General features: G+C 40.7%; 1 protein-coding gene across 1 annotated transcript in view; it reads left to right on the top strand.

Annotated features, from left to right (window-relative positions):
• Nucleotides 1–20,882, top strand: part of VSNL1 (visinin like 1) — a 62,948-nt gene that overhangs the window by 12,175 nt on the left and 29,891 nt on the right. Inside the window, exon 2 of the mRNA XM_081101293.1 lies at nucleotides 17,094–17,260. Coding sequence (XP_080957419.1) covers nucleotides 17,099–17,260 — 162 coding nt within the window. The 5' untranslated portion in view covers nucleotides 17,094–17,098. The remainder of the gene's footprint in view (nucleotides 1–17,093; nucleotides 17,261–20,882) is intronic.

The raw sequence follows: 20,882 nt of genomic DNA, 5'->3' as shown, positions 1-20,882 counted from the left end.
TATCTGCAACTGCCTGATATCCCACCACTTCTGTCACTTTGTTTTGGAATAGGAAATAGGAAAGAGCCGAATCTAGGCTGAGCTCCCAGAACACTGTTTCATACAGTTTTAATGGCCTGCTTTGCTTTTACTATCATTATTACTACTACTACTACCACTTTCACCATCATCCTCTTCATATCATTGCTAGTAGCATATTCCTCATCAGTCTGTGAATTCCTAGAAAGCAAACACAGGGTATGATTAATCTTTGGATCTCTCATTGGTCTAAATGAAGTGGGCCAGGTGTTAAATTACTGTTAAAATGATGGTATTTTGACCAAGCAGAATGCCTGCCTAGTATCTTTGTCTTTCAGAACCTGTTATCAAGCACACCAGCCAATAAAAATATATCCAGGATCCTATGTGGTTCAATGTCCATGAATTTGACATTGCTGGTCTAAAAAAAGGACACTCCTGGATTCTGAATTTTGCATTCATTTTAAGTTAGTTTTAAAATATTTCTGTACCACAGGCAAGCAGTGTTCATGTGCCAGAGAAAACCCAGCATTTATGAAAGAATATTTTTACATCAGTAATTATAAGAACCATGTTTACTAAATTGCACAATCTAATAAAAAGTAGAAAATTCTATAATAATGTGAAGTCATCACTTGCTAAATAAATTATACTATTAAAAGTGACTGGCTGGCAGATGTGCTGCTATAAGGAAAATCATGGCTGTAGGCGTGTGGGTCACATAGACGTGCATTCCAACCCTAACACTGCCACTCTCTAGCTGCAAGGCTGCAGTTTCTTTGCCTAAAAATGAAAACTGTTAGGTCTACCTTTCACAGTCCTTATAAAGATTAAATAAGATTATGAATCAGGAATACCTAGGACAGGGCTGGGGATAGAGAGCATATAGGATAACAGATAGTTATCATTGTTATTGTTTGCAGTGATATGTGACTAAGGCCCCTAGGTCCTTTCAGGAGTTATTCAAATACTAGAGGCCTGGTGCACAACATTTGTACACTGGAGGGAGGTCCCTCAGCCTGGCCTGCACCCTCTTGCAGTCTGGACCCCTCAGGGGATGTCAGCCTGCTGCGGAGGTGGGAGAGGCTTTCGCTGCGCTCGCCAGCCATGACCCCGGCTTCTGGCTGAGCAGTGCTCCCCCTGTGGGAGCGCACTGACCACCAGGGGGCAGCTCCTGCATTGAGCATCTGCCCCCTGGTGGTCAGTGCGCATCATAGCAACTGGTTGTTCCACTGTTTGGTTGATTTGCGTATTATCCTTTTATTATATAAGATAAACAAAGCTCTAAGACTGAACATCTATCTAATTGACCAGTGTATTCCCAGAGCCAACCCCAGTGGACAGCATATCATAGATGCTCAATAAATATGCATTGAATAGACCAAAGAACACCAAAAGGTCCCAAATGTTTGTCTAAGATTTGGAATAGGGAAGTGAGAATTTCTGGCCACACGAGGAAGAGATTTCAGGGGCAATAGGGTTTCCTCATGTGAGTAATTTCCACTTTTGACAGATTTTTACACCTTATGATGTTCAGGTGTTCCAAACTTCCAAATAATAGTATTTCTACTTTTGGTGATGAAATTGATACAGGGGTTGGGTAATTTGCCTAAAGTAATGACATTTGTAAGTAATAGCTTCAATATCCAAAACAGATCTGTGCTCTTTCTACTTATTTTACCTTCTTTTTACTATTTATTATGTTACTTTCACATGAGGTATTGCCTCTCTGTCTTATCAAATCATTCTTTTAACAAATACCTATTAAACATCTATCGTTTGTCTAGTACTAGATATATAGGGTGATCTAAATCAGCCATAATCCCTGCCCTCATAGAGATCAGAGTCTAGTTAGAGGAACAGATATCAAACAAATAATCATACTATAGCATAAAATTATAAAAAGGATTAAGTACCATGGAAGAAAATTAATCAATGCTACAAGAAAATTTTAATGGGGAGACCTATTTTGAGCTGTTTGAAATAATAGATTCCAGGGAAATCCACTGAGGTCTAAATTTCCAACTCAACCTCCTGGGATTGCGGCTAAAACCTGTTTACAGCCTCTGGGCCTTGAGAAGGAGAGGGTGGTTGCTGTATTTCTCTTTGAGGAGAATGAGCCTTGCCCACAAGTGTTAGCATCTCCCATTTTATCCATCACTTGCAAGGCCTCAGTAGTGAGGACAACAAAGCCATTTACCACATAGATATCCATTTAATTTTAGCATATCTCCAAGAGAAATCTCCATGATAACCATACCCTGATGCATAGCTCACTGGAACAGTTTCCAGATAGAGAAATCTGCAAGCACCTGAGTGTCAGGTGCTCTTCCCAAACCCTTCATTACTTCCATGTGATACAAACCTGTGGGTCTTTAAACATGTCCAAGTGCCTTCACAATTCCATTAAGTTAAAAGTATTTTACTTATTTATTCAAGTATTTCTTTAGTACTTACTATATACTCTGAAGATAGAAGACATTGTTCATGCCCTCTCAGAACTCACATTCCAGCAGTAGAGACAGGTATCGGTAGTCTGTTAAGAACAGTCATGAAAGAAGCATAGAGTGCCAAGGAAGCCCTTCTAGACACATAATCCCAGACCTCCACAGGGTGAGGATTGGAGGTGGGATCATTTGGGGTGTGCCAAGAGTAGGAACTAGCTAGGCAATGGGGAAAGGGGTGCAGGGAGCAAGGACCAAAGCATACAATAATGGCAAGAAAATACTTTCAAATGCATTGTCTGACATAATGTTTTAAAGGATTAAAGAATCTTGATTGAATAAGACGGAAAGAAGTGTGGATTTTATAATAAGGCTCTGTCACAAAATATTCTGAGTTACATGAGTTATTTTATCTGTGAAGTTTAGATAATGATACCTGTATGACAGATTATCATGGTGTACATGTTATAAATATTACTACATAGATATCAATTGATGCCTGGACTTTAGAGGTGGTAGTAATGGTTTTAATAATAGGGTCAATAATACTACCATGGTTAATTTATATTGACATACCCTCTAATCTTATTTAAGAATGCTTATTTCAGTTCTTCCCTGAAGTTGGTAATAATTAAGAACTTGACTGACTTTTGCATATCCCTATTGAGCACCTGAGCATGTAGATAGGGGAACTTAAACTTGACCTTTCTTTCAAACAATTTTGTAGAGACGATCTCTTTGCATTGAGCACAGTCATACAATAACTCTAACAGCTATCACTATCAAGAAGAGGAGCTTGTATTTAAAAATTATAGAAAGTTAAGGTATTTCTTTTAAAAATATTAATTACTTCTTCAGTACCAGGGGCAAGTCTAGATATAAAGAGTGGTAAACAAAACAGGCCAAGTTCCTGCACTTTTGGAGCTGACATTCTAGTGAAAGAAGTCATTAAATGATCATATAGACTAATAACTACATTAGCTAAGTTCAGATAATCCTAAGGCTACAAAGAATATAAGGCAAAGTAATTGATAGTCATTAGGAGTGTATTGAAGGAGAGACGAGTTTTAAAAATTTAAATAGAAAGATCAAAAAAGTGACATTTGAGCAGTGACTTGAATGTTGAGAAGTCAGCCATGAAAGACCTTAGGAGAAGAGAATTCTAAGGAGAAAGGAAAACTAATGCAAAGGACCTAATATGAGAGTAAACTTGATGTGTTAGAGACAAAGCCACAAAGTGAGTGTGGCTGTGGCATAGCAAATAGGTGTTATTGATAGGAGATGAAGTTGGAGAGGTAGGGTGACCATACACCCCAATTTGCTTAGGATAGCCCTGAATAATGCCTGTTGTCCTTGCATAAACAATAGTACCTTCTTTCATTCTCAAAATGACTTCACTTTTTTTGCAGTAAATAGTTTAATTATAATGACTGTTAAATATTGTATGTCTGCTTTTTCCACTTAGAATATCGTAAGTAATTTGCCATGTTTCAACATAGAACTCACAGTTTTATATTCCATGGTGTTAATGTGCCATAATTTACTATACATTTTTTTAATGGGGAATGGTTATAGTTCTAGAGTATTTTTACCATTATTAAATAATGCTGCTTTAAATATATCCTGTGTATCACTTTTTTTTCCTCTTGGACTATTTCTTTAAGCTAGCTTCCACTGGAATTAAAAGTGTCGATATATAAAGCTTATTGATTTCTAGTATTTTTTGGTGGGTTGCAACAATATTCAATTTTACTGTGCTCGATTATTTGTAGGATTGAAGTTGGCCAAGATATTTCATCTTTTGTTCATAATCTGTTCATATTTGTTGCCCAGATTTCATACCCTTTCCCCATTTATTTTTAAGCATATTTAGTACTTAGAAGACATTTATGTTGCATATTTCCCCATTTTGATATTTGCTTTATTCTAGTGTTTTTAGACTGCATAAGCTTTGAATTTTTATGCAACTCTATTTATCTTATCTTTTATAGTTTCTGCCATTGCTTTTAATGTTTAGAAAGCCTAACTTAACCTTAATAAATAAGTTAACCATGTTTTTGGGTTTTGTTTTCATTATTTGTGTTTATTCTGGCCTGAATTATCTAGCCACACTCCAATCATTTATCTCCTCAGATTCTAATGGTTTCCTTAATAACTGTATTGGTTTTATATTCAAAGCTATGTGTACACATACACAATAACGATTAACATTTGTCTAGCATAGTTTCAGTTTCTAATTGTTATCTTTGACTTAATTTTTGTATTAAACTGTTTGTTCCAACTGTTAATGTTTTTTAAAAGGTGGTATATAGTGTGATTCTATCTGATGTTTTTCATCGAATTGCTGCAAAGGGGTGATGATAGCATCACTTACAAGAATATATTCCCTTTTCCTCTTGTTTGGAAAAATTTCTTTCATCATATATTAAGTAATTATGTATAGCTGGATCTATTTCTAGACTCTCTGTTCCTTTATGCTAATCCATAAGTCTATTTTTGTGCCAGTAAATCCTTCACTTATTTGAAAAGAGCTCAAATTTCCTCCCTAAAGTCTTTGCTTCTCTTGGCTAAAAATTCTCAGTACCTTCAACTGCTGCTTTTGTATTTAGCATCCAAACCTGTCCCCCACCCCCTAGGAATCAGAAGCTAGCAATTGTGAAATAACGGACCAAGCTGTGGAGTACCCTTAGGTTGCCTTCCTTGGGGGAAAAAATAACATAGATCAGGGCACCATCCAGGCAAGAAGGAGAATGGCAAACTCTTACATTGAAATAATAGTTTTTGTCCTGGAGAATACTTTGTTGTTTCTCATCTCCTTTATGAAGATAGAAAAGCTATCAGTGAATGAGAGAACTTCCAGGGTTCAAAATCCCAATTCTACTGTTTTCTTGCTGTGTGATCCTGAACAAATGTCTTCAATTCTCTAAATTTTATTTTCCTTGACTGTGAAGTGAAGACATATGGCATCTACTTCATAAAATTATTGTAAAGGTGGAGTGCATAACCCATGAACACATGGTAAGCACTTGATAAGCTATAGCTATTACTGCTAAAAATCATTTATGTGGATTTATTATTTCATTTAACATTTTGAGGTTGTATGTAATTTAAAGCTGAATGAACAAGGTAGGAAAGGTTCAGTAACTTTCCCAAGGGCACAATTTAATAGAAGTGCTAGAATTGGGATCTCACCTCATATGTCTAACACCAAGGCCCATGCTCCTTCCTGTAGGTGACATTACTGCACAGCATGATTAAGGTGCTTATACCTGGTTCTTTGGGTTCTGCCCTGGTTACATAGATGCAGCTGTAAGTTCTTAAGTGAAGATAAATAGAAGGTTCAAGTATATGATTGTCTGAGATTTCCTATGGCTTCACTATGGAAAAGTTATATTAATGGGAAGGAGAGATATGGTTTTATCCTAATCTGCAAATTAGCTGACAAGGAAACATATCCTTTCAAGCTAAGTATTACTTAACATACTGCTCCAAGTGGCAGGACACAGGCCCGGAAGCATTTGTCATCCCCACAGGGTGGCGGAGGAAGCAACGCTTCCTCTAGTTCAGCACACGTTACCTGTGCTCTCAGGAGGCCCAGGGACGGAAGGACGTGGGTAGAGGATGCCATGTTAGCAGCCTGGGCACACAACTGCCAAATCAAACAGAACTGGAAGGTCTAATTTTAGCCCTCTCAGCCTTGGCATTGTCCCTTTCAGGCAATATATTTATCACATACCACAATAAAGTGCTTTATTCCAGCCTTGCTGGATCCTTCACAAAGGCCCAGCAAGGACAGGGTGAGCATAAGTCAGAACTAGAAACACATCAAAGACAGGAACCTTACTAGAGAGGGTCAGCACTCCCCTGGAAACCTTTGGTAAATGTGTCTTTTCCACCCATCTTAGTCCCAAAGATCCAAGAAACTGGCACGTGGTTGGCTCTTCTTCCTCCAGCTTCTTCTTTGTGAAGCTTCTGACGGCTGCTCATCAACAGGTGTCTTCACCCCTTCCTGCCTGGGATTTGCAATTTACTCCCTCTCCTCATTCCTGCCTCACAAAGCCCACTTCTTTCCATATCTGGGTCTTGTTTTCTTTCCTGAGATGTCCTGGAGAGTGCACTAAATTAGGAGTTACAAACAGTGTTACAATATACAAACTGCCTCCTCGCTTTGTCCCCTGCAATGACCTGGTGAGTTGGGTGAGGGAAACTTTCATAGAACTTTCAAAGATGAGAAAACTGAAGCTCCAAGAGGCAACAGACTTTTCCTAAGGTCATACAGGAAAACATGGCAGAGTTGGGACTGAAACCCAGCTCTGGTGTTTTAGGGAAAGGTGTCCCATGAACCAATCAAAGCACAGAAAGCCCACACAGGCCATTTGGGTGGGCCCTGGAAAACTTTTCCTGAGGATGTCAGCTGGCTTCATGGCCAACAGTTCCAGGTTGAGGACTCAGAATGGTGGCCCTTACCTTCAAGTAAATGTCCTTATACTAAAAAGAGACTAGGGGATTTTGATCTACAGACACATCCAGAGATGTTACTGTTTGCAAAGGAGAAAAATACATTTTTCATCTACCAGTCTTGGTTTTTGGCTCAGCTATACCCTGTAATGATAGACAGATTAATAGGACGAAAACAAGCAGAAGTCTAATAACACATAGACCTCTAGTGTACATGGGAGAGAACCAGGAAAACTGAATAACTCTTCAAAATGGCCCAAGTCACTACCTTAAATACCATCACCAGTGAAAACAAAAAACAAAAGCAAAAACGTTATTTGGGAGGAAAGCCAGTGGTGGGAAGCTATCAGGCAAAGCCCAGCAATCCAGGTCAAGGTTGTTATGCAGATTTAAGTCAGCTGCCTTCTCCATTAATAAGAATTTATAGGTATTTGGACATCTGCCTGTTCCTGGTACAAAGAGGGAAACAGCCTTACAGATAGAGATTTCCCTTAATAAATGTGTCTTTTTGAAGGGTGACTTTGACTGTTTTCAGAGATTCTCCTATGTCTGCTATTTCTTAAAAATAATCATCCTAAAGTAATCCTATGCCAAAGCAGCATATTTTGGCTCTTTCCTTTGACCTCTAAATGGATCTCTCTCTGGGCCTCGTTGAACTATCCTAGATCTGGCCTTAGGCACCCTGAAGTAATGACCTATGGATCATCTTCTCTTTGAATTTTCTATCTTTCAGATTTGAATCTCAATCATTATAATGAACATGGGATAGATTTTTCCTATCTTATATATCATTTAAGCTGTGCTAACATTATCACAATACTGTGTGTAACATTATTATACTCCATCTCACAGAAGGCAGCACCAAGCCTCAAAGATGCTTCCTAACATGGCTGTCCTGAATGTCAGAGACGCTGATCCAGGAATTCCCCCACAGCACCACCATGTCTCCCTATCATTGCTTCTCCCGGGTGCTGGGGGAGAGGGGACAGAGCGGTCTTGAGTGCCATGCTGAGGACTGGATTCAGAAGGAGGATATAAAGGCCACTGAAGGGATTAAGCAGGGCAGTGACATGATTAGATTTTATACTTTAGAAGGTCATTTCAGCTATAGTTGAACTTAAGGAGGGCAAGACTGTAGATGGGGAAACAAGTTAGAAGATTATTGTGGTAATCAAAGTGAGACATAAGAAGATGATGGCCTGATCTAACATAGTGGCAACAGAGAGTGGATGGAATTTGAAAAAGTTAGGAAGTACAATCTACAGACTAAACTTGATGATTAATTAGATAAAGGAATGTAAAAGAGAGCAGAGTCCTCAATAACTACAGGTTCTGAACCGGTCCCTGGGCAGAGAGTGGGGCCATTACCCAGAGAGTAGCCCAGTAAGACAACATGTTGGGTCTGGTAAGTTATAGGATACAAAGGTGGACATGTAAGCAAGCTGATAGATATATATCTAGTATTCAGGAAGGGCCTGCACTAGAGATCAATATGGGAACCATATTTACATTTGTATTATATTACAATATTGCATGAACATTTGTTGAATAAGTTTAGTATCACATCTGCTTCAAGCAGAACATTTTACTTTTATAAAGCCAACTTTATATGCCAACTTCAAAACTCTCTGTATTTGAGACCCACCCACACCAGTTAAGTATTTTTTAGGATTACTGTGCAGATCACAGTTTAGAAGCATGGTCAGTGCAAAGGGCTCTCAGAGGGGAAACAGACTAAGAATCGGAAGACTTGAATGACTCTGCCTTTATCAGTAGACACTTGAACATGTCACTCGCCCCATCAGGATACCCATGTCCTCACTCTGAGAACAAGGAGAGGATACGCACCACTTATGCTCAAGGCTGCTCCGAGCCCTGTGACTGGGGATGTGCAGGTGACATGGGCCCCAGGTCTGCACTTCTCTCTCACGGCTCCCTGCTGCTGGAGATAAGGGCATGGTCCTACCCACTGGGACTTGGCAGCACAACCTAGATCGCAATCTGTTGGACAGAAGGCTGTGATTATTAATGAAAGCATTTCCTCTGTTACCTCACAGAACTAAGGTTCTTATGCTGCCAGAAACAGCCCCTTCTTTTCATAGAAACTGATTCTCAAACACATTGAATAGTCACAGACAAGCACCGGGAAGTAAAAATAAGATGCAGAAAAGTGGGTGGCTGCTTGAAACACTCCCAGATGAAAGGTTACCAGCTATTAATCAGCTCATACTTCTGTTAAGTAGGTGAGAAAGGAATTGAATGGGAACTTCACTCAATAGATGCTTACTCAGGGCTGTGGGGTCCTCAGATGACTTGAATATGTCAAGTCAGATATGAAGCATTTTTACTTAAAGGAAGGAGAGTAAATAGGACCATGGTAAATTCTCCATGTCTCACATTCTGTGTACTTCTGTTTATACCTATCAGACCTGATGTAGGTATAGGGGTTAGGCTGACTCCTAGATGTCTAGACCTGAATCTTGAAATGTCTACCTCTCTGCTAGAGCTGCCCAGTTTGCTGGGTCCTGTGATCAGGGTAATAATAGCCACTGTTTGTTGAACAGCCACTATGTGGAAGGAATTTTATGTCTTATCTTAGTAATTCTCATAGCAATGTCATCATTTCCATTTGACAGATGAGGGAAATGAGGCTCCAATGGGCTGAGTAACTTGTCAGAAGTCATACACCTCGTATGCAGCAAAAAGCACCATTAAATCCCAGGTCTGACACCAGCACACTTTTTTTCTCCATTAAACTAAGCTTAAGTAAAAAATAAAAGACATTGCACCCTGATTAAGAAAGAAGGGAACCCACAAGATGGGGTGAAAGGGAATTGAGTCTGAACAGAAACATTTCCAAAGTCATAGCCTAGCCCTTGGGCATGATATAGTCTAAGCTGTGGTTCCCAGGTACTTGGGAAATGTCCTTTGTTCCTGGGAAAGGAGAAAGAAGATGGCAGTTGGGTCTGACCCCTAAGGCTAATCGGCCCACTTGACCCCTTGCAGGTAGAGTCCATGAGCACTTGGTCACCTAATTACTAGGTGATTTTAGTTTGGAATCACCTAGGGAACCACTTAGTCAGATTCAAGGGCTAAGGCCCACTAGCAGCATCCATCCTTGGGTCAGGGCTACCCCATCCAGCAAATCTCCAGGGCCCCATCAGGTTCTCAGCCCTGAGCTGTAGAGGGACAGCCTTGGGAAGGAGGCCACTCTTCATACCCTAGTCACAAGGACATGGATTGGCTCTTCCTATTCCTGCAGCGGCTAGGAACTTTGGCCCATCTAAGTGCCCCGGGAGCACTGGCCTCCAAGTCTTATTGCTCAGGCTCAGTAGCCAGGGCACTGCTAGGTTCTGTTACTAACTCCGTGCCCCATGGCATAAGTCCCCTCGCCTCCCTGGAGCTCCTCTGTTAAACAAGGGAGTTAGATCAGATGATTGATCCCTGGGGCTCACTTCTGCTTTCATCTTTCTGTATTTATTATACTTTCTGGAATGAAACTCTTGTCACTGGCTCTAACACTGACATCAAAATGTGTTTCCTCATTTATTACAGATCAAATAAATACTCGCTCATCGTGAGTCCCCAAGAGTGCAGTCTGCATCCCCACCTGTTTCATGCTTGTGGACCAGGACCTTGGCTCTAATCTCATTAGTTTCAGGGTCTGAGAAAGTCTCCAGAGAACACCAAGAGAAAGGATTTCTCCCCTTTTCCAAAGCTGCTCAGGTCCACAGAGACAGCGTAAAAGGCCAGCCTGTGATCTCTCCCTGTGCCCTGGGACATGCTGTTGGGGGGCTGTGAGCACTTGGCTTCGGGAGGATGAAGGAGAGAGGAGCCCAAAGAACCAGCGTGTCAGATATTTGCTTTATTGAAGAGAATACCCCACACAATGTGCTGGGCAACTTTGAGTCTGGTTTTCAGGGTGGTTTTAACAGTCTCTGGAAACTAGCAACCTCATGTCATTTGTTTATAGGATCCCAAAGGGTCGGTGATGGGAACTGTTTCAACACTTGGCACAGAAATAAACATGCCTCCTGGCTTATAGGCTTTGTTTGGCCTGGAAGCAGCTCGCTTTGGGGGTGGAAGGATGGGAACACCCAGCCAGGTTAGGAGACAGGGGTTCTCACCCTGGCTCTGTCATCAGTCACCCATGGGACCTTGGACAACCTCAAATTCTCCAACCTAAAACCAAAGGGCATAAAAGAGAAGAGCCCAGAGGCAAATTTTTAAGCTTTGGTCATCCTTACTTGTGTGATTTCTAAATTCTTACTGCTAGTGTCCCCAGTGCAGGATCTTGAAACCATATTACGGATGTCACATGGAGGAAGGGAGGGTCTGGGGTTATGTCTGTGCTGCCTTGGGTGTTTTCTCCTTAGACTTTGATTTTTATTCATGTTTGTATCTATGCTTCCCAAATTGACTGAGGATCATATTCACCTGAGTAGCTTATTAAAAGTACAGAATTCCCTCAAAGAATGGGTCTCAGGAAGCTGTATTTTTAACAAGACAACCAAGGATGAGTCTTGTTCTGGGGCATGTTTGGGAAACACTGTTTAAGATTTTTTTCACCTGGGAATCAGTTAAAGAAGAAGTTCCCAGAACTAGTAAGAATTTGTCTCTCTGTTCCTTATGATCTTTAGCTCTGTGCTGTGAGCATTCATCTCACCATGCTCCCTATTCCAGGAGGTTTGAATGTCTCCTGCATTCAGTTCTCAGCCCTTCAAGATTGGAACCATGTCTTCTCTGTATATCTCACCATGCCCAATACAGGGCCTTTCTCACAGAAAATGCTTATAAATGTCTGCTGAACTGACTTACCCAGAATTAACCAGGCCACATGTCATTATGAATACAAAAAGGACAGTAGAGAGCTTGTAGAGAGTGTCATGGAGAAGACAGCATTGGGACCAAGCCTTGCATAAGGAGTAAGATTTAGACGGGAGGTAAGGAAAAGAAAGGGCAATTTTGGCAGGAGTCTAAGCCTGAGCAAGGCTAGTCTCTTCCAGTTATTACCATGGTCAGGTGAGGAGCACTTGTTCTATTAAACCCTCGCCCCAGGTAATCTGACACTAGAACCAGCTCAACTTGCAATCCAGACCCCTGTCAGGTATCCCATAGGCCTCCAGTCTGAGCCCCTAAAGCCCTTTCTCTGCTGCTCTGAGTCCTACTTCCAGGGCTGTTTCCCTGTTGATATGCTCATCTTGCTGTGTTTCTGCACCAGTGCCTGGACTGTCCATCTCAGCCCCGCAATCTGTACATGGATCTTCGCAGGCTGATGGCCAGATTACATGAGAGAAGCTGGACCTGATGTTCTGTGTGCCTCATTACATGCAGCAGGCCCTGCCATGTCCTGGGAAGCTGGACTTAGATATCAGCATGGGTTGGGGCCAACTCAGGGCAACACACACACACACACACACACACACACACACACACGATGCAAGTGGGTGTTGCTTGGCTCCCCTGCTGGTCCTTTCCCCTCTTCCAGGCAGTCTTCCAGTTTTCTCCTAAGGGCACTCTGACATGCTCTGCCCCTTCTGCTCTGGAATCCTGTTATCAAGACAAGATAGAAGGTGGATGAGAAAAGGAAAAAACTCAAGGTAGCAAGACCAGCTAGAAGGTGGCTGCAGAATCCAGACCAGAGATGACAGAGAGCCTGTATCAGAAACCAATGGAAGTTCTTTCATTCTGTTCTAAGCTTTTTACTAGCTGGTTGAGCTAAAGTAAATTACTTAATCTCTCTGAGCTTAAAACTTCTCATCAGTAAAGAGGGGATGGTAATTAGCTCTTTCTTACAGCATTGTTATATGGGCAAATGTGCACAAAGGCCTTCTGTAAACTGCAGTGTAGAAAAATTTAGTCTTGTCTACAGGTAAGTGGTCCTGGAATTTCTCTCCAGGGCCCCTCCCTGGTGGGGGTTCTCTTGCCCATCAGAGCCCCTCCACCAGTCCCACTTTGTGCCTAGCACCGAGTTTCTCTTTATTGTAACACAAGCAGTGAAAAATTCTTTGGGTTGTGGCTGGGCTGGTTTTTACCTTGTAGCCTGGAACTCAAACTTAAACATAATACACCAGTTCCTGTCCCCTCCCTTCTAAGGTAACAAACACTCAAGTACAGACAGGTTCTCAGGTAAAAAATCCACACATTTGAGACAGCCAATTTGAAGTCTGGGACTCCATTTTCATATTTACAAAACTTACGTTGCAAATCAGTGAATGGAAGGGGTTGGAATGGCCTTAAAGATCATCTGACCCAAATCACTTATTTTTCAAAGAGGGAAACTGAGCAACAGGGAAGGAAAGGATCTTACCCAAGATCACAGAATCTACTAGAAACAGGGCTGGGATAAATCTCCCTCCCATTATCACTGGGAACTTGGTAAGTTTTACTTTCATTTTTACCCTTTCTGTATTCCTGGTCCCAAGTGAAAGATACTACTTAACCCATCTCATTGCTGCCCAGAACAAAAGGAGTGTAGGTGGGGAGCGTTAACCCATGGATGCTTTTTCATTCACTTATCAAACATTACTAAGCATTGCCTTTATGCCAGGAACTGAGGGTACTGAGATAAAAAATGGAGCCCACCTTCAAGGTGTTCAAAATTTGATGATGAAGACAGACAAGGAAACAACCTCCAGGAAAACAGACTAGTTTCTATACAGTTCAATGAAACATTCCTGCCATATGCTGCCTGCACTTTATATTTATACTATGGTTACATTGATTCCCTTCAAAATAAGACATACAAAATACCATAAATTGATGAAAATCAGTGACAAGGTCCTTAAGCATCTACTTCATAATGGTCAGTCCCCATCATTCATTCATTCTGTCAAAAAATATTTGTTGAGCACTTAGAACAGTGATGGCGAACCTTTTGAGCTCAGCGTGTCAGCATTTTGAAAAACTCTAACTTAACTCTGGTGCCGTGTCACATATAGAATTTTTTTGTTATTTGAAACCATAGTAAAACAAAGACTTATATTTTTGATATTTATTTTATATATTTAAGTGCCATTTAACAAAGAAAAATCCACCAAAAAATGAGTTCGCATGTCACCTCTGACACGTGTGTCATAGGTTCGCCATCACTGACTTAGAATGAGGTACCAAGGATGAAAAGATAAATAAAAGACAGTCCTCTCTCTCAAGAAACTAAATAATAATGATCATGGAAGCTTTTACAAGGTAAGAGGGATGCCTAGGAGAAAGGATGCCTACGTTGGCCTTGTAAAGTCAATGAAGGTGTCGCAGAGGAGGTGGCCTGTGAGCTGAAGCCACTTAAAGAAGAAAAGGTCTGCTGAGCAAACACAGGGCATGTGATTCTAAGAAAAGAGAGCAGCATGTACAAAGCATGGACCTGTGGAAGCATGTAAGACCTGAGACCTGTAATAGTTGATGGTTGCCAGGCATGTGAAGTGAAAAGATAGATGAGTAGGCAGGACCTGTGCCATGGTAGAGAGAGGGGGGCTACATTCTGTAGACAATGGAGAATTATTGAGAGTTTTAGGGAGAGGATTAGATGGTGAGGTTTATATTTCAGAAATTCATTCAAGCAACCATGCAGAAAAAGGTGGCTTGGAGTTAGACAGCCCGGTGAGGAGGTTGGTCATTAATCCAAACAAGTTCTGATGAGGGCATTGTCAATGCCACTTTGAGCCAGTTCAGAACTTGATTTTCTGAATGATTCACTCGTTGCCAGACACACCTGCATGATAGTGCTGATCATAAAGTATAACCAAGAAGCATGAAGCTATGCATTTGATTGTTCAGAACTGTGATTCATGGTCCTGACAATGTTCCCTGCATGTGTAAGAGACAACCCTCTTCCCAGGCAGCTGGAACAGGCTAAGGAATCATAAGTGATCCATGGAAAATCCAAGTTTTCCTGCATAAGAGAGAAGCTGACACTTTGACCTTCAAAAGGCTATTGGAAGAGGTGGTTTTAAATAAGCTTTAATCCATTTTTCCATTATTAATACAAATTCACGTCTGAGCTTGTGGTTTTCCAAAGAAGGCTCTGGCAAAGTGACTTCTCTCTCTCTCTCTCTCTCTCTCTCTCTCTCTCTCTCTCTCTCTCTCTCCCTCCCTCCCCCAAGAGACACTGATTCTTCCTGCTTTTGCTCCTTCTGTTCCTTCACTTAACATGCCTTCCATTCACCTGTCTGTGATTGTGCATAGGCATCTTGCAGATTCAGGTTCAAATTTTAGTTCTGCCAAACATTATTTGTATGATCTTGAGAGAGCTGCCCTAATCCTTATTGCTGAGGTGTCATAAGGTCATAGGCAAGTTCATGAAGTGCTCACTCAACACAGTGCCTAACCCAGAGCCAACACTCAGTATTCAGTAGCTCTTATTGTTAGGTGAGATTCTAGTTCAATAATGAAAATGTGTAATTCTCTAAAAAAATCAAGGTGACGTATTGAAAATTTTACAGCTTTTGATTATCAGGATAACCATGAATTACAGTTTTCTTACTCCGATTATATAAACCCGACACCTGAGTATTTACTTGATTTCCATATCCAGCTGTGGAATCCCACAGTAACTTAACAATTAAGAGACAGTTGCTAATAAGAGACTTGGAACTTGGAATTAAGAGCAAGAGTAAATAGAGAAGCTCCATAACAAAGGGCATGCCTTATCCTCCGGGCATTTTCTCAAACCAGAGAGCCTAGAACACAAATGGCCATCTTAATGGCATCTTCTCGCTGGGTTGTGCGCTGTTGGGATGGTGCTGAGGGGGAAGCCTTCCCTAGAGGGAGTGGCTTTGTGAAAGAATTGCTCAGTGTTAGGGCAGGTTACTGACAATGGGTGTGGAATCTGTTTTAGAAGAAGGTAAAAAATAATAACAAAGTATGTGATGAGATTACCTTTTCTGGTCTATTGCAAGTGTAGACCTGCCTAGAGCCCGGGAGAGAATTTGTCTCAAGAACGTTGAAGCACTAGGCCCACTTGGGTAAATTCTTCAAAAGCTTACTCAGTCTCCTCTGAACAACTTTAAAGATCTTGTGACATTTTCCTTATTCTGGTGGTCCCTTAGATTTTCAAGTTTACTTTGACCCTTTAAATCAATCTGTGACTAATTTGTTTTCACTCTTTTTTATTATAAAACAACACTAAAAGGAAATTTTACATAGTAATTCTTAATTTTCCTGCACTAATGCAACTATTTTAATTTTGGAGTATTTTTATCTTTGTTTACCTATTTCTTTCAGTGAAGCTAAAAGAGTTTTGTTATTATATTTGCTTTATTAAGGAAGAATTTGAAGATAAAGCAGTTAACATTGCCATAAGTGATAGACATAGTAAATGGCCAAATCAGGAGTAAAAATCAGGAATGACTTTAAACCTATGCTCTGTTCACTGACACTCTACTGTGATAATGGCCACATAACTTGGCACATAATCGATGTAGGTAACATTGGTTCTTTTTCTTTCTTTTTAGGTAACATTATTTAATGTACTATTATTTTTACTTACTAACAGTAATAATAGAAGAGTGGAATTATGTCAGCTGAAATTCACCAAATGATCTTTTGAAAAAGCCACCAAGAGTTGGTCAGCACTGAAAGCAGTGTTGTTGGAAGTCTCTGTGGATGAGAAGAAAAATAGAGAATCAATGTGACTAATAAACATGAGCTGTTTCCATTTGGGAAAAAAATCTGCAACTTTAGAACTAGAACAACTCAGACTCCCTACCATTGCTGATCAGCTTTCCAAGCCACTTTTTGATCATTTGTCTATAAAGCCTTATTTTTCTTATCAACAATCTCAATATTTCCACAAACTAAATGTAGAATTAGGTACCTGGGTAGCAAATGAAAATAAACTTAATTCATCGAAAGAAAATATAAACAATGTCCATATACTTTACATGAGTAGCATAAAAAGGGACAGGTGCCTTCCCATGTGGTAACCAATGTTATGTGAAAGATGACTCATAATGGACGAGGGTGAACTCTGCAGCCCTTTGAACTGTGAGAAGAGGGTTTTGTGCTAATCTCTTTTCTAGAATACCAAATAGAAGGAAGTAGACTTGGGGAGACTTTTATCAGATGCCCTGGAGGGAGTTCCCACCAAGGAACTGCTCAGAACTCCAGCTTGGCTCCTAATCAAGTTTGAAATAATCATAGCTGTGGCACTAATTGCATTAATTTGCTTTTCTTCAGGCAAAATGGGGAAACAGAATAGCAAACTGGCTCCCGAAGTGATGGAGGACCTGGTGAAGAGCACCGAGTTTAACGAGCATGAGCTCAAGCAGTGGTACAAAGGGTTCCTCAAGGACTGTCCGAGCGGGAGGCTGAATCTCGAGGAATTCCAGCAGCTCTATGTGAAGGTAAGTTGTTTGTTCATCAGGCAGAAAACATTGTCTTCATGAAATGCAGCTTCATGTGGAAATATAATTCAAATTAGCCAGTTTGTTTCACCCAAATAGAAAAATTGACAATTTAAAAAAAATGCAAAGGGGTGTGCTTTGTTCCAGAGATGATAATTTCTGAACAAGAAGAGTAATCGTTCAATCAAACCACTGAGTAGAGTTTAGAGGATGACAGGGCTGGTAAAAGAACAGTAAAATTTCAGATAATCGTATGTGCTGATGATTATTGACAAGCTGCTAATTACACTATTGTTTGGCTTGAAAAGGCATCTGTATCTTTCTCAGTTAAAGAGAAAGTACATGGATTTTTTTTTCACTAAGAAAAGGCCTCCTACTTGCAGATAAGAAAAAAATCCCTTCAACATTGCATGTAGAAGGGTTAGGGGAGGTCTGGTGTACATCCAGGCATCAATGTCCACACCATGGGCTCTTAACTCAGTATTTTGTACTGTATGGAAGTTCATCTTTCTCTGGACCTGAGATAAAACTGTTCCATGGACGGTATACTTCCTACTGCAGTGGTATTGTTTGGGTTTGTCTGAGTTTATCAGCTTGACTCGAGCCACTCTAATTTGTATCTACTTACATAATATTAGGCTTGTGGAAGAAATACATACTTTTTCTTTTAACATTTTCTGAGTAAAATGACAAATAGCATAGAGTGATTTTATCACTTAAGTGTAGCAACTGTCCATTTGAGCAATCTGAAACACCCACCTGTATATATGTGTGTAGGATGATTGCATAAAATATTAAGCATTGTCATTGTCTCCTGAAGTTGAACATTTCCCATAGCCTGTACTCCAGAATTCCTTCCTTGCACTTGTACAAGAAAGGACATGTATAAGAATGCTCATAGCTGCACTGTTCACAATAGCAAATCTGGGAAACAACCCAAATGCCCATCAAAGGGAGAGTGGAAAATAAACTGTGGTATATTCACGGAAGCAGTCAAAACAGTTGAACTGTAGTGACACTAAAACATTAAGTGCAAAAAAGTAAGTCTCAAAATGTTCTAAATTAAACACAAATAGCATTTAAAAATTTTATAAGATTACAAATAAATGCCATAAAATCATATAAAAAGGAAAGCAAGAGAGTGATAAACACAGGATTCAGACTGATAGTTATATTCAGTGGGGAATCGGCAAGGGATGAGCTGGGGATATAACCATATGTTAGATATAAATTGTGTCAGTCATACTTATGGTTTTGGGTGGTGAATTTTCAGGGCTTATGTCATTATTAAAAGCTCACTAAACCTGCATGGGCCACTGATGCATGTCAGGGACCCAGAATTATTATTACTGCAAAGCTGAGCCCCTGAGGACACTATGTCTATAAGTGTGTGTCGAAAGGTACACATATACTGGCATGGGTACTGTAATAAGACTACTGTGACATTTCTAAGATCTAAGTAATTCATTTTACCCTGTGAAGACCTTTTATATAAAAGTGTTGAGAAATGCATTTATTATTCAAGTGATTTAAATTGGTTTTGCAGAGAAGTGTGATGGTATGCACGTTCCTAGGTTATTATACATACCACTCTCCATAGTTTTCAGTCACATCTTCCACTATTTTATCACCCAAGAGTTAGCCTGGGCCTCGGAACTGTCTTCACTATCAGCCCCAAGGAAAGCACAGACAAATGAGATTTGTCAAAGCCACTTCCATGTCACCGAAGGTCATGTAAGCTGTCACTCTGTGTTTAAGAGAGCTCCCTGTGCCATGTTCCTTACTGTTTGTTTGAAATGAGAAGTTTTGCCTTTGAAGACATAGTTGATTTGCAGGAAATTAGGTATTGCATTTATATACTGGAAATACTCAGCACCAAAAAAGCACCAGCCTCAAGATGGGGAGAGAGGAGGATGTAAACATTAAACACAGCTCAGCGTACACAGTACAACTGACGTATATGTACTGACATCATCTCCCACCCCACCTCCCCAACTCCGTCCTGGAGTAGATATTTTTTTGTTCCCTGAAGGGAATATATGACTTTCTGGATGGAATTTAGACTCTTGGCAGCTTCTTAATAGCCACATTCAAACTTAGCCTGTGCTCTTGTATCAAATAGTCAGAAAACAGGCAAAGTCTTCCACTGCTTCCAAAATTGTCCAAGGACATAATACAAAGTAGAATCACGTAGGAAATATGCCACATGCACAGAAAAAAAGAACGACAAGTCTGATAAGCTAGAAGGGAGAAGCACAGAGAAACGTGGGTTATATAATGAGGACCAGGAGAAGGGCCGACAAGAAAAAAAACCAAAAATACTTCCTTTAATGCTGCTGAAAAGTGCAAATATTCAGCAAAACACAGTCCTTCTTCTGATGAATAGGCACTTTTCAGGGGTTCCTTCTAGCTCAGTGTGGATAATGAAACATCCTGGGACACAGCTGGGCCAGCAAAACTGCTGTGGCCTCTGCCCTCTTGTCTGTGCGGTCAGCCTGGCTCATCTACCTGACCTGTTTCAGGCTCCCAGAGAGTCACCTCGCTGCTTGGAACAAATGCTGATGAAGTATAGGGAGGAGCAGGATAATGAGAGACAATGCAAGGCCTGGAGCCACAAACCCGCAGCTTTAGAAGCCTTCGTTACCAAAATATAAAGGAACGCTTTCATTAAGTCTGTGTTTAAAAAGGCTAAAAACCGAGGTTCAGAAAAATGAGGCAATTTGCCCACAAAAAGACCGAAGGTAGGAGAATGGACAATAAAAATTGTATGCTGACTCGCACCACAGCACAGAACCCTACCTGTGGACTGGATTCCATGGCAGCTCCGCCTGCACCCCTGCATCCCCTATACCGTATGCCTGCTGGAGTGAGCCTTGAAAAACACAGATCTGGGCATGGTCCTTCCTGGTCTGATACAGGTTTCATTCTTTCGTCATATTGACCACAGTCACCTCATTTCAATTAACATAAGACCCAATGGCTAGCACATCCTACTACAAAGCGAGCATGAATCATATTGCTGAGTGAATCATATTAAATGCTGGCTGTGTATCTCCCTCTCAGAAAGCCGTGTAGTGGAGGCATAGAAAGTAACTAAAGGACAGTCCTGCCTGCCCTCAAGATCCACAGGCTACTCTGAAAGACACGGTTAACCACAATCCAAGGCGGAATGACATAAGTGCTTCTGGTGGGGCAAAAGTGGAAAGAAGAGCTTAATTTCAAAATGGGATATTAAAGTAAAATGTTAATTAAGGCCGTGATGGAGGACTTTTCTCTTAGCTTTTAAGAAGGTAAAATATCTCTAGGAGATATTTTTACTTTTTCAAGCTTGGTACCTGTGCACTTCCCCACAAATTCATTTGTGAGAGTTTTAACCGCCAGTACCTCAGAATGTGACTGGACTTGGAGATAGGATCATTAAAAAGGTAATTTTAAATGAAAAGGAGGTCATTAGAGTGGGCCCTGATCCATTATGACTAGGGCCATAAGAATTGGAGATTAGGACACAGGCATGCAAAGGGATGACCATGTGAGGACACAGGGAGAAGGTGCCCATCTAGGAGCCAAGAGGCCTCAGAAGAAACCAACCTTACCAGCACCTTCATCTTGGACTTCTGCCCTC

Source organism: Myotis nattereri, assembly GCF_964212035.1.
Source record: "Myotis nattereri genome assembly, chromosome: 10".
NCBI classification, from domain to species: Eukaryota; Metazoa; Chordata; class Mammalia; order Chiroptera; family Vespertilionidae; genus Myotis; species Myotis nattereri.
This window is presented reverse-complemented; position numbering and strand designations above follow the sequence as displayed.